The 14418-nt window shown below is 40.7% G+C and overlaps 1 protein-coding gene across 3 annotated transcripts in view; it reads right to left on the minus strand.

Annotated features, from left to right (window-relative positions):
* Positions 1-14418, minus strand: part of carmil3 (capping protein regulator and myosin 1 linker 3) — a 76094-nt gene that overhangs the window by 31616 nt on the left and 30060 nt on the right. For all 3 annotated transcript variants that reach the window (XM_051405350.1, XM_051405361.1, XM_051405372.1), the window contains 5 exons: positions 13995-14089; positions 12446-12532; positions 9592-9701; positions 6770-6847; positions 2214-2290 (listed from right to left, as the gene is read on the minus strand). In XM_051405350.1, coding sequence (XP_051261310.1) covers positions 2214-2290; positions 6770-6847; positions 9592-9701; positions 12446-12532; positions 13995-14089 — 447 coding nt within the window. The remainder of the gene's footprint in view (positions 1-2213; positions 2291-6769; positions 6848-9591; positions 9702-12445; positions 12533-13994; positions 14090-14418) is intronic.

Genomic DNA, 14418 nt, shown 5'->3' on the forward strand with positions numbered 1-14418 from the left:
GAAAAGCTTCTCTCAGCTCTGATTATTGAGCTAACTTTGTCATGTGCCCCTGTGTTTGGCACAGCTGTTTAATAGGCATGAGAGTGGTAATGTGACTGGCTGAGAATCTAATGAATAATCACTACACCCCTCCAATTTTTATTCCGCTTCACCAAACTCCTTTGTGCATATTGCACTGGGAGTATAAACCCTCATTGTCCTTGTGCACATGACCCAGTGCTTTACACTGATTGTTATGATTGCACTGTTAAAATAAGACCATCACAATTTGATTTAAGCTGGCTTGTAACTGGACAATAATACCAGCCACAATTTGGCGGGTGGTAATTTCTAGTCCTGCATATGCAACCACACACACAAAGACACACACACACGCACACGCAGACACAGACACAAATAAATAATAAATAATTCTATTCTGTGAACTACAGTTCATAATTTTTTCCCAGTGATCATGCAAATGTATGGTTGACTGAGTCACATCTTTTATAATGCTCTCCCATTCACCTCGCACAGATAAAACCATGTTGTTTAAAAGCTAAAACTGTGTATGGCGAGAAGGAATAAAAGAAAATGTGAATGTGAAAAAAGTAACAGAAAATTAAGTTATGAGGGATAAAAAATGGAAAAGGTCATAAGAGAGTGAGTAATGGTAGCAGGCAAAAAACAAGATGAAGACATTAGGATAGTAGTAAGGGAAAACCAGGCAGCTGCATTAGAAGCCCCTGTCATTGCAACTATGATAACCTCCCAGCGTGTGGAACACCAGTTCTTCTTTGACCCATTTGTAATGATTAGCATACAGCCTGTCAGGACTCCGCCGATACAGAATGGCTGCTGTCGCATAAGCAGATACTGTGTCACTGTCTCTCACAAAACACTCTCCAGGGAGCTGTATCAGCAACTTGTTACCACACGTGTCTGTGTGTAACAGTATCTACATGGACGGCTCATTGTTTCTCGAAAGTGCCACATCTGTGTGTGTGTGTGGTTGTGTGTGTGTGTGTGTGTGTGTGTGTGTAGGTCTGGTGATGGGTGAAGGAGGTGTCTGAGGCAGTCCGCTCCATATTCATGAGCAGCAGCTAGGTGCTTCTTATCAGCTCGGTTCAGCTTTGTGGCTCCGTGTTGTCACCACAACACTGCAGCCGTCTGACCGGCAGCATTGAGCCAGGGTGCATTTAATACCAGAAGACCAGCAGACCCATGACCGACAGGAGGTGGGGTGAACTATGAACAGAGGGAAGGAGGGAGGGAGGGGAGGAGTGGGAAGATATGAGGAGAAAGAGTGGTGGTAAAGGGGATAAAGGGTGGAGAATGTGGAGAGGGAGGAGAGGTGATGTGTATAGAGAGGATGATAGAGTGAAGGAGGTAGTAAGGAAGAGGAGAGGGATAATAGAGGAGAAAACAGCCATAGAGAGAAAAAGATAAATGGCCGACAGAGAAGATTAATCAAGCAGCAGAAATTAGAAAGGATTCACATCATATCATCACATCATAATGAAGGAAGAATGGTGAAAAAAAAGAACTAGAGGTGCAGCCAGACAGATGCAAAAAGTAAGAGATGGAGTGAGAGATACAGTAGATAGAGAGAACAGACACAGCGAGAGAGAAAAAATGCAGGCGCAGGAGCCTGGGGATTGGAACAATAATTCCCGTCTAAAATTAGTCTCATTTTTCACCAACTTCTTTCTCTGTAATTCTGTAATGTAATATGCTGAGCAGGGAAGCTCCTGGGCTCCTGGGGGACACGACATGATGAGAGCTGGAGCCGCTTCTGCCTGCTAGCTAGGTAAACACAGACACACGCATACACCCACACACACACACACACACACACGTATCCCCCCCCCAAAAAAAAGACTTGTGGGCATGCAAACAAGTGCTTGACAGATGGAAAACTTGTTAGCAAACAGAGACATGTGTACATTAAAGAAAGACGGGAACACATTCTGTGCACGAGCACACACACACACACACACACACAGTAAAGCAGAACAAATGGGGGGGGGGATGAGCATGCACGCTAATACCGTCAGTGAGGTCCAGGGCTAAACACTAATCTACAGCAGAAAATAAATGATGATGCTCGCTCTGCTCAGTGCCTCCTGACTGGAATTCCTCCAGAGCTGTTTGGCTGAGTCAGAACCAGAAAACAAATGTGTGTGTGTGTTTTTTTTTCTTCCTTTACATTTACACTGGAGGTGAACGCCCACCTGTGAGAGAAGGAGTTCTTGGACAGGTTCAGGTAGGACAGGTCAGCGCAGCAGCCTCGCAGCAAGGCCCCAAACAACTGGCAGAGAAACAGGGAGACACAGGGAGACAAATGGGTCGTGTTATGTTCACTGCAGCGAATGTGATTGTGTTGTATAACAGTTATTTTGGCGCTCTTGAATGCTGCACAGATTTAAGCTGACACAAATGCAATCTGACCGCACTAAAAAAAATGATGCTACTGTATTTCTTCCTTGGCCGAAGCCTCTTCAGTAAAACTGTCCCTAAATGTATCATACTCGCATTATAGATGGCATTAAAAAATAGAATTTTACAGAAGCCTGACTCTGCAGATTGGTGTGTGTGTGTGTGTGTGTGTGTGTGTGTGTGTGTGTGTGTGTGTGTGTGTGTGTGTGTGTGTGTGTGTGTGTGTGTGTGAAAATAGATCAGAACAAGTGGGTTGAGTTGTTACTGCTGGTCAAATCAGGACGATGAGGACAGTCTTTGCAATTTGTTTTAGGATTTATTTGATCCCATCTGTGCCATATGGTAAGGGTTTGTACAAGACACATCTACAATATGTGATAGGCAAGGGACATAAAATCATCCGAGGTGAATGTCACATATTCTCTGAAATACTAAGATGCTACAGTACATTATTACTGTGTGCACTTGACCTCAGTGGTTAAGCCTAACATGTCTGAGACTCTAAATTGTGCTGTCTTAGTTTCAGTGGTTTAATGTGACTATACTACTACTCCACTACATTTCAGAGGGAAAATATTGTACTTTTTACAATATATTACAGCTATAGCTACTGGTTACTTTTCAGATTCCTATCTAACATAAAACAACATGATAAGCTAATAAAATACAATGTAGTGTTAAAAAAGTTAAACTACCAGTAGTTCTCAACATTGACGTTGATGATCTATGGCCACACTAAATGATACGTCTTAATAATTTAACTGTTCTACTTTTAAATACATTGTTAACATTAAATCTTATGTTAAAAAGAAGAGTCTACAGCCATGCTAGCAGCTCTTAGAGGCACAGCAACGTGCTTACAATGAAAATGTTAACATGCAGGTGCTTGAACAGTTACAGTGTGTATCGTGGTCACCGTCTGAGCATGTCAGCATGCTAAAAAATAACACAAATAACAGCTGAGCCTGAGGAGAATGTCATTAGTTTTACAGGCATTTGATCATGAACCAAAGTATTGAACAAATGATCTGATGATGATGATGAGGATACAACAGGAATAGGAATCACCAAAGTGATTACTATTCATCCTGAGAGTAACATGAATGTGTGAATCACATTTTATGGCATATATCCAATAATTGCTGAGACTATTCACAGAAAACCACAATGTCAACCTCACGGTTGCCCTACAGGACAAGGCAGAGATTGCTATGGAGTCATGTTACTGGTACTGATAAAATTGATATAAAGGTTTTCCACTCATTTTTTAAAATCTACATATTTAATTGGGAATAATGAAAATAAAAATCATATTTTCTAAATAAAAAAGCATGAATCTGAGTTATTCAGTCCCTGGTACTTTGAAAAGAACAGTGACTTTTTTTACTTGCCCATTCCAGGGTTAATGCCCCGTAGCTCCAGCAGCTGACTGAAATATAGCAGACACCGGGTTTCTACCAATCTTTCAAAGTGTGTACGGAAAGTGCTCATCTGTCAGAGAAAGTCTACTAATTCCCGATAGCAGGACCAAATGGGCAATAAGAAGTGTAATTGTATTACACTGAATCAAAGACAAGCTGAAACCATACCAGGGAACAAATTAATTACTTACATTCTTCAATTTGTTATATTGAATATCCATCAAATGTCAAGTTTCACATTAAATATGGAAAAAAGCCACTCAAAAGTTGTGTAGGAAATTAAGTATGCCGTGTCACCTACAATTTCCCTGCTTCTATGATCAGCATAACATCATGCAGCAACTCATCTACCATCCATCAAAGTGCATATCCAATGAAGCGCTCATCCTGTGAAGATATGGCTCACTTTCAAACTACTCTGAAATACACCAAAATGAATGAACAGGAATATGTGACCAAATTAATAAGGAAATAAAGATGATATATGTGTATTTGTTATACAGGAGAGGGCTCTAGGCGAATATGATTGGCATCAAAACCCAATTTCTTGTAAGAGTTTAAGTGGCATCTCATCGTTTGCGAGAGGTTAAACTATTGGACAAATCAATTTTTCCCTGGCAGTGTGATCCATCAAGCAAACTGAGTAATCGACCGTTGTCGGTACATCAACGCAGATTAAAACAGGAACTTATTAATAATTCAATCCAACAGGCCAACACTAAAAAAGACAAATTCTCCCTCAGACAGTTCCTTTCTAATGGATAAATGACAATTAGCAAAACAGGACAGGACACAAAGCAGATATCAGAGAGAGAATACTCTTTTAGTCTCAAGGGGAGTTTTAAAGAGAAACAGGGGAAGACAAGGTTTGAGAACTTGCAAATAAAGCAGAATAGATGCAATGACTTCCATTCATGCACATAATTTAATTCAAAATTCATGGCCCACATTTATGGGGAGGGAGGAGGATTGGTTTCACAGGGTGGACTATTCCTTCCTGAAACAGATACCTGCTTGACATGCTGCCTGCTCCTAGGGGTTTAAAACTGCTCGACTGAAGTGCAGGAAGGAAAGAAAGCAAACAGCAAAGTGCAAGGCACTGTGGTAAGCAAAACCAGGGGAAGTGTTCAGATCTTTTACATAAGTAAAAGTAGTAATACAACAATGTAAATTATCAAGAATACTCTATTAGAGTAAAAGTTCCTCATTCAAAACCTTACTCAAGTTAAAGTAAGTAAGTAAAAGTATTATCAGCCAGAGTACTCATTATACAGAATGGACCCTCATACTGTTATATGCATATAGAATTATTATCACTGTAGCAGTTGGTCAAGGTGGAGCTGTTTTTAACTACTTTATATTATGAATTGGGAAGTTTAAAGTTCTAATCCTTCAGTTCATAAAATAAAACTAAACTATTTACGGTCAGCATTTGTCAAAAGTTGCCTTTCAATCAATTTATATTCTATGATTTCCTCTTTATGTGGTAGATTTTTTTTTGCTAGTGGCGGAGTCCGCCATTCACAGGCTGGGTTAAAACTGCCTTCACATGTAAAAATGGACTCACAGGAAACAATCCACACATGTAATCCAATGCTACTGTTTGTAATTTAATCAACATCAGCCTTACTATTTCACTGTTCACTCTGCTACAACTGTATATTAAATTACTACTAATGCAAATTGAACAAGTGAAACTTTTAAAAACGACTCAATTCCAGAATAAAATTACTGTATAAGAGAATTTTTTTTCACTTAATGTACGAAAAATAGGCAAAGTAACAAGCAACTACAGCTGGTAGACAAATGTACTGAAGTGAAAAGTATAAAATGGAAATAAAGTATAAGTACAAGTAACTCGAAACTGTACTTGTGTATAGTACTTGTATAGTAAATATTTTTAATATATTAGTAATATTAAGTATTTCCACTACTGGGAGGGACACATTATTGAATCAACAATGGGATTAAAGTCACTAGGTTAAAGTGCTGGTCCAAGACCTGCAGACCTGCAAATATGCTTCATCTGTAATATGACGAGGCATCATGGGAATATAGGAAGTGCGGAGTTCAGACACCACCCGCCATGTCAGCAAGCAACCGCCGTGCTGAGGTGACACTGAGCAAGAGTAGATCTCTAGCTGACTCTGACCTCTGACCTCCCAGCAGCAGAGCATTTATGGTCTGTTCTATCCAACCTTGTGCGTCCCCTACTGCAGGGTATCCTGTCAGCAGGAATACAGCACTGACAAAGCAGCAGCAACTGGATATAAACAATAAATGTGACCTCCCATTCAGCCAACACTTTTCACAAACCTCTACATCTTCCAGAGGGAGACAGACACTAAAAACATCCTGAGTACAGTTGTAACTTTCAACATTTTTCTACTGAGTCTTGTATGTTCACAGTGAAACAGGAAGAACTGCCGTCTCAGCAGTAACCAGCAGGGGCATACACATTCAAGCGTGGTCACTGAACTCTTTCATAGAGAAAGCTCTGTCATCCTTTCAGCTGTTAGCGTATCTGCTAATGCGGCAAGACACCGTTTTGTCACACTGGCAGACGTGCTAAATTTAGACACAGAAACACAGACAAAGTCATCTCACTGAAGTGACAAAGATGTGAACAAACGCATGAAACAATAACCTCCTGTATGCTATTCATACTATTTGTATAATTCATAAGGGGCTATACATTTCTATTGTGGTGCCTTCTAAGTGCTTTTACCATCACTCAAAGCATTATGCACAGAGGAGCTCCAAGAAAGAATGCGAGTCAATTGAGCTAACATTGCTTTTGTGTGATGAGCGATTCGTATTCAGGGCGCTACCCCTTTCTGTTCCTTGGCCTGAATCCCATCTTAGAGATGAGATCAGACAGCGATGGGTGGATAGTGACTGTAATAGTGATGGTGATGGTGAGTACAAACCAAGTCCACGGTACAGTCTGTCCCAGACAGATCCAAATGGACCAGGCAGTTGGGCTGGGCCAGGAACAGGTACAGGTTCTGCATGGGGAAAAAAGTGTGTATTTTAGAGAATGAATATGAAAAATATACATACATACATACAATATATAAACTAAAATATGGCGTGCCTATAAAAAATATTCACCCCCTTCAGAAGTTCTCGTATTGTTTTTACAACATTGAATCAAACAACATTTAACGTGGATTTTTGACACTACTCAACAGAAAAAGACCTCTACCACGAAGACACAGACACACTCCAAGCAACGCCACAAAGGAGGACGAATTCAAGTCCCAATATTTCCAAGTGATTAAGCATCCTTTGGAGTACAGGTAAAAGACCAGTGTGTAGGGCGCCTGGTTAGCTCAGTCGGTAGAGCTGGCGACCCATGTATGCCGTTTCTGCAGCGGCCCAGGTTCAAATCTGACCTTTGGCCCTTTGCTGCGTGTCATCCCCTCTCTCTCTGCCCCTCTTTCCTGTCTGTCTTCGGCTGTCACTATACAATAAAGGCAAAAAAATAACTTAAAAAATAAAAATAAAAATAAAGGCCAGTGCGTAGGATTTAGTGGCATCTGGCAGTAGCAATCTGCGGTGCCATGTGAACACTTCTGTATTTGACGATGTGAGAATGAGAACAGGCTGTTTTAGGGCTACTGTAGAAACATGGCGGTTTAACATGGTGGACGAAAAGGGCTCATTCTAAGGCAATGAAAACACAATTTCTTATTTTCAGGTGATTATAGATTATAGACTAGAAAAGATATTTTTTTATTTTTGTTTTCAGCTTTGTTCCTTGAATGATGTCTGATTGGGTCTGATTTTAAGGGGCTGAGAAAAGTTGTTCAAATCGACTGGATTCAGAAGATTTTGATTATGACAACAGCCGCACATTCAGATGCTGCGACCAAAAGGCTAGCTCCTTCAAACATTTCTGCTGTCGGCTTTATTACTGAAACATGTGTTACCTAAGACAGAAATGGCCTGCAGTCATCGGAAAAGAAAGTGTGGGGTTTGGATTAAAGAACGGCAGAGGATGATCCACCCAGCCGGACTGACCGGACGGGACCAGGGTGCTGTTGCTCTAGGAGGGGGAAGAGAGCCGTATAGGAACCATGCTGACCCAGCTTGGACTTAAGGCTGCTCCTGGCCAATGTCTGGTTTTGGACAAAATGGGAAATCAGAGACTGTCGTGCCTACATCTTTACAGAGACCTGCGCCATCAACATCCCGAATCAAGCACTCGACAGACGGACTGTGTTCCGAGCTGACAGAAATGCATTCAAAGTGGATGGACACTGTTTCTTTTTCTGTGCAGATGAACAACATCTTGTTGCTGCTGTTTACATGTACCCAGACCCAAATTTAAAAAAGTTATTTCCTGGGTGTAAATGTATGTATATATGTATAGAAATAACTTAATATATTGAGTTATTTTATTTTATTTATCTTTTAAAATGTTTATATTTTTCATATAATTAATAAAACCTTGTGTTGTATAATGATGACTTAATTTCCATGATTCCTTGATTGCTTATATTCCCTTTCTGCAAATAGTTCCTCCTATATGTTACACACTGGACCTTTAAATCAAATCATTAATAAATTAAAAGAATATGGCATAGCAGTAAATCTGCCCAGAATAGGCTGTCCTCAAAGTGTGTGAGTGTGCAAGAAGGAGGTCACCAGGAGTCCTCTGCCAACTCTGAAAGAGTTCCAAGCTTCAGAGGCTCAGATTAGAGAGTGCAGACGACAACAGTTGTTCCAGGTGCTTCACCTGTCGCAGCCTTATGGCAGAGTGGCGAAGAGAAAGCCACTGTGGAAAAAGAACTCACAGGACATCTCTGCTACAATTTGCCAGAAGGCATGTGGGAGACTCTGGCATCAGCTGGAAGAAGGTTCTTCAGTCTGATGAGACTTACGTTGAGATTTTTATCTATCATATCATCATATCAACATACTTTAGCACCCCCAGGGTGAAGCAAGATGGTGGAAGTATCATGCTGTGGGGATTATTCTCTGCAATAGAGTAAAAGGAATGCAGAAAAATACAGAGATATCCTGGATGAAAACTGGACTCGGTCTGCAACAATGTTAATGTTCCGGAGTGGTCCACATCTCCATCCATCCATTATTGTCTGCTTATGTAGGGTTGGGTTGCAATGCTGTTCACTTACGATCTTTAATGCAAAAAGAATTGGGTCTATACTTAAGCAGCCATGTATTTTCTATTTGTACATCATTTGGATGAGTTTTCTTTTTGACATTAAAAGGTCTTTTTTTGTTGCCACATTAAATTCCCCTTGATTAAATGTTGTAAAACAGTAGTCAGGTTTCCATCCAAATGTTGCACAAATGTGAGCCAAAATTCCAGACAACCATCAAAAGAAAATGTGAATTGTTGTGCTTTTACATCCACTACTGTTATGAAAATGAGCAAAATAGGAATTGATTCTTAGAGCTGAACAAGATGAAATAATTAAGAGTGCCAGTTAAATGTAAACAATGGGAAATCAGGTAGAAAAAATTATGGAAAAATGTTATTTCTGTATGGTTTATGTATGAATTTGATGAAGGTTACAGGCTCCTCAACGCTCCACACTGATCTGATGTTTTCATCTGCTACAATGTTTCTGTTCAGTAGATGTTTGAGGCACATGTTTAATGGATGTCATGATTTATTTTCCAAGTCTGTTTCAAATGCACTTTGTTGCATTTTGTTTTTACACATCAAATTTGCCCTACCCAGGCAATAATTAAAAGTTTTTGTATGCGTGTCCCTCACCGTGGCGTCCTCTCCAGACAGAACTCCAGGGTTTTTGCTGAGGTCCAGATGCAGCAGAGAATTGGAGTAGTCGTCACTTGAACACAACGCCTGGGACAGAGAAACCACACCTAACGGGGGGAGAGGAGACAAGACAGAGGGGCAGACAAGGAGGAGAAGGGATAGAGTCATGAGTCATTTAATCATCCATTTTTTTCAGTGGGCCAATTTAATGCTCTGGACGTGACTTATTAGCAACTAATGAATACCAAACTACATAATGGAAGAGGGTGAGCAAGCTCGTGGCAAAATATAATTGAGCCAGGACTAGTGAGCTTATATGGCTGGGTAGCATGAAAAGAGCTTTTGGAGAAAGCCAGCCCCCCCCCCCCATCTTAGTATCCATGTGTACCCTGAAAGCCAAAACAACAGAAGATCATTCTCTCAAATCAGATCACTACACAATTACACCCACAGGCCCGATGGAACCCCTCATTAAAATCCTCACCCTGCAACACTGACGCAAAGCACAGCACGCCACGGCAAGTTGAGGATTAAATATAGACACAATAACAACACGGGAGAGATATCTAGCAGCAGGAACAAATAAAAAAAGTCTACAAACACGGTTACGTTGTGTGCAGTTCACTCTACGGTATATCACTGATTACGGCCAGCAGTTACAGGAAGTGCATTTATTCTCTTCTCTAGCCTTTGGGAGTGTGTCTGGAAGAAGCCATCGACTACATGTGCCGCTCTGAAGCTGGCAAGGCGCTAAGCTCTTCATCCCTAATTTGTAGCGATTAGGAAGGAAATGAGGGGAAGAGGGGACAGGGTGTCTAATCCCCCCCCCGCCCAACACTCCATCCATCTATCAGCTGCTTGATTCTGCTGGAAGCGGAGACTTTTAGGAGCCATCCGGTCTGTGTGACAATGTCAAGTGCATGTGTGAGAGCATGCCTGATATATGCATGTCTGATCAGATCTAAGAGACGGCATACGCATGCATGTGTGTGCACGCGCCTGTGTCGGCATATGTGTAGGTGTTTTAGAGACAGACAAAAGGAGGGGGGGAGAGGGAGAGAGATCTATAAATATTCAACAACAAATGCTCAGCCCCTGCAAAGTCATACCAACACCCACCATTCAAGGTCAGTACAATCACTGCATTCCTCCTGAATCACTGTGTCTACCCCTGGCTTTTAGAATCGCACCTAGTGTGGTTTCCCCATTCATAATGTACACTAACAGGGTATCCAGGTCATGGTTTTAAATACAAAAATCAGTTTCAGCCTTAGAATTACATTCAACACTTCCTCAGCCATACTGCACTACAAAGGTAGAGAACAGTGACTACAGAGGGAGGGAAGTTGGAAAAAAGGGCTTCACATTCAAGCTGGCTACCAAACTGTAACAGGTTGTAATGCCTCAACTGAAAAGGTCCAGTGTGTAACATTTAGGAGGATCTATTGGCCCAAATGGAACATAATATTCAAAGGTCACCTAAAAATAAAAATTGTTTTCGATACCTTAGAATGAGCTGTTTTAATCTACAGAGGGAGCGGGTCTGCTTCTACGGAGACTTCCATGTTGAACCGGCATGTTTCTACAGTAGCCCAGAACGGACAAACCAAACACTGCATTTTTGCATTTTTCGTGCGTTATGCAGCCACCGTAAATGATCTTAAACGCTTGGAATGGTAGGGTGAGGCGAGGGAGCAACTACACTGCTACACCATTAAATCCTACACACCGGACCTTATATTACTTATATGTGATGTAAAGATAGCGTAACCACACAAAATCAATTCCAGTCAAATGGCCGTTTTTGCTATGCTAGTTAGCAGTAGCTGAAGTTTAGCTGTTTTTTTTCTGTTGGTTTCCAGATACTCCCTCATTACATTACCCGATATGTTGATTAACAAAGTGAAGTACTAGATGTCAGTTCATCAGGAAGGATGTTTACCTCACAACAGCTAGGGAAAAAACAATCAGCTACATTTATTTATTTATTTATTTTTTTTTAGCTTTAGCAAAGCTTAGCCAAGGCCATCGCACCAGCCAGATTGCACTTGACATAATTCTCTTTCTTCCCCTCTTCAGCTAGTTGTTAGCAAACTACTTGTTTGTTCAATTCAGCATCTCTTTCATTGCACAGTACAATGAAGGGGAATAGATCATCAACTGTCTACAATTTTCATGGGAATGTAAAAAAAATTGCACTAAAAAGGTCAGATCACACTTTTGACTAAATATGTAGTTACTGTGTTTTACCTTTGAAGGGCAGCATACTACCCTTCTGTAACTCAGCAGGGAATAAAATCATCATATAAACTAAATCGGATAAACATTACTGCCCGAAACTGCGATAAAAATGCAACAAAGTACATTATAATGACCAGAATGCTATCAAGATTAGGCTATTAATGTATAGATCTATATCTGCATCAATTTGATCCTTTTGAATCTACTGTAACACTACTGCATGGTTGTATTGTCTGGGATAAAAGCAATGGAACTGGGACACTGCACTAATTCCTACGTAGGATTTTAGGAGGCAAAAAACAGATCAACTACTTATGATTTTGACCTGATTATCCTTTGGTAGATGGATCACACTGTACATGCATGGGTCTGTTTATCAAAAAAAAAAAAACATTTTGGGCTGGTATTTGGGGCAGAATTGTGGTTCGAAAGACTGTTTTTTGAGTTTAGGAACCTAGGTTCAAACCCAGACAGGAAGCTCCACTCTGATAAAGTGTCTTTGAGTAAGAATATAATTTCTGTACCAGCTCCAAATAATATTTGGGCATATGTGTGTTTGTGTGCAGGGTCAGCCACTAGAGGCTGCTGTATTTCAGAGGAGCCCTCCTACCCTTGGAGGAGAGGGAGGTCTTGGAGAGATTGAGGAGGCGCAGTCCCTTGTTCAGTCGACACACTTGTTGAATCAGGTTGGAGACTCCTGTTATAAGGAGAGGAGACAAAGCGGGGAGAGAAAATAAAGGCCTCATTCAATTACAAAAACACACATATACACCCATTTAGAGTCAAAACTATTACGGTTTATTGACTAGTTGATTGACAATAAATCAATCATCTATTGCTTAAGTCATGCACCAAGGAAAAATGCCAACAATTTACTGCGTCCAGTCTGTCAAATGTGAATATTTGCTGGTTTTCTTAGAGAAACTGAAAATGTCACATACAGCCCTCCACCTATACACTCTTGAAGTGAAGAGTTATGAGCCCACACAGAGCTTTGTCACAGAACATCAAGCTAAAAATTCAGCCTCTCTCTCTCTCTAATCACCCCCTCCAAAACATACACATATACTGTAGTACATACCCACAAGTATACTACAGCTAAAAAAAAAAACACATCACACCAACATACTTTACAATCTCACTTTCTCCCACATACCAACAGTGCAGAGACAAACCCATGAATACAATATGCCACGCTGGATTATATAACAACTAATTTCAGCACAGCAATTTCATTATAAACATCAGAGCAATCATAATAATAATATGAAATGCTCCGTTATATTAAAAATGGAATTTATTGTAGGGCCAAACTTTGTTTTCCTGGTTCCCCCGATCTTCCTAGCTTTATTGGTTTTTATTAATCTGCATGTATAGAACTCTTACTTTGAAAGGCATAAAAAAACACATTGCCGCCACTGAAAACAGGCAAAGCACTGAAGGTCATTCTTTGTTGTGATCATGGGTATTATTGTGATGGTGGTTAAAGCTGTAGAACCTTTGCGGCTGTAATCGCAATAAAGTAAGTCTGCACACTGACAATACACACACAAACACACACACACACACACACACACACACACACACACACACACACACACACACACACACACACACACACACACACAAACAGAGTGCAGTAAGTGTGAGCACAAAGAATGTATTGAAGCGAGTGGAAGTGACATGTGTCAGACGGGAGGACAGAAATTAGCAAATGAGTGATACTGACATGCATGCAAAGCCTGACCCTGGTATACCAGCACATGTAGAGTACATACTCTCTACCGGTGCGTCTTTCATACTCGTACGGCAGAGCAGAAAGGTGAATGGTGGTTGATGCAAGTCTTTCTATATGTGTGCATAGAGAAACACAAGAGGTTGTGAGGGCTTACGAGGGGAGTTGTGGGCGAGACCGAAAAATAAAAGAATTTCTCTAAAGAGGACCACTCAAACGTATAGCATTAAAGATGGATGAGAGAAAAAAATGAGATATACAAAGACAGACAGAAAATAAGGGTTCTGTGAGGAAGGAGATTGATTTTGAATTCTTTGAGAGTAAACAAAAGCTGCGGCGAAGTAAAGGCAGAAGAACAATCGGAGATGTCCTAAGAGAGACAGCAGTAGGAGGCAGAAACAGTTCACAGAGTCTTGGCCGATACCTTGGTTGTCGAGCGTGTTGTGAGCCAGGTTGAGAGAGTGAATCACAGACGCTGGGTTCTCTGACAGCGCCGACGCCATCTTCTGCGGAAAATCCCTGGAGGCAAAACGTTAAATGGGGGAAATTAAGTTTTCTGTAAAAATTGCTAACTCAATACTGATCTTAAAGTTTGAGTGAATCTGCTGGAGAGATTCATTTAATTCAACTGAATGAACCTGATAAATTTCACCATTACACTTCTTGGTAATGATATCCCTCTCAAGTGGCAGTATTGTCCCTTCGCACAAATGGGAATTCAATTGAAGGGCGTTCATGCTGTGAAGGTAGAATCTGAAGGCAAAATGTATCCATCCAGTCAAAGTTGAGTTACTTTTTTGAAAATACACAATTTCATCTTCTGTATGACCAGGGGTAGGAAGATGGGG

The sequence above is a fragment of the Dicentrarchus labrax genome, unplaced genomic scaffold (genome assembly GCF_905237075.1).
Source record: "Dicentrarchus labrax unplaced genomic scaffold, dlabrax2021, whole genome shotgun sequence".
Classification (NCBI taxonomy): Eukaryota; Metazoa; Chordata; class Actinopteri; family Moronidae; genus Dicentrarchus; species Dicentrarchus labrax.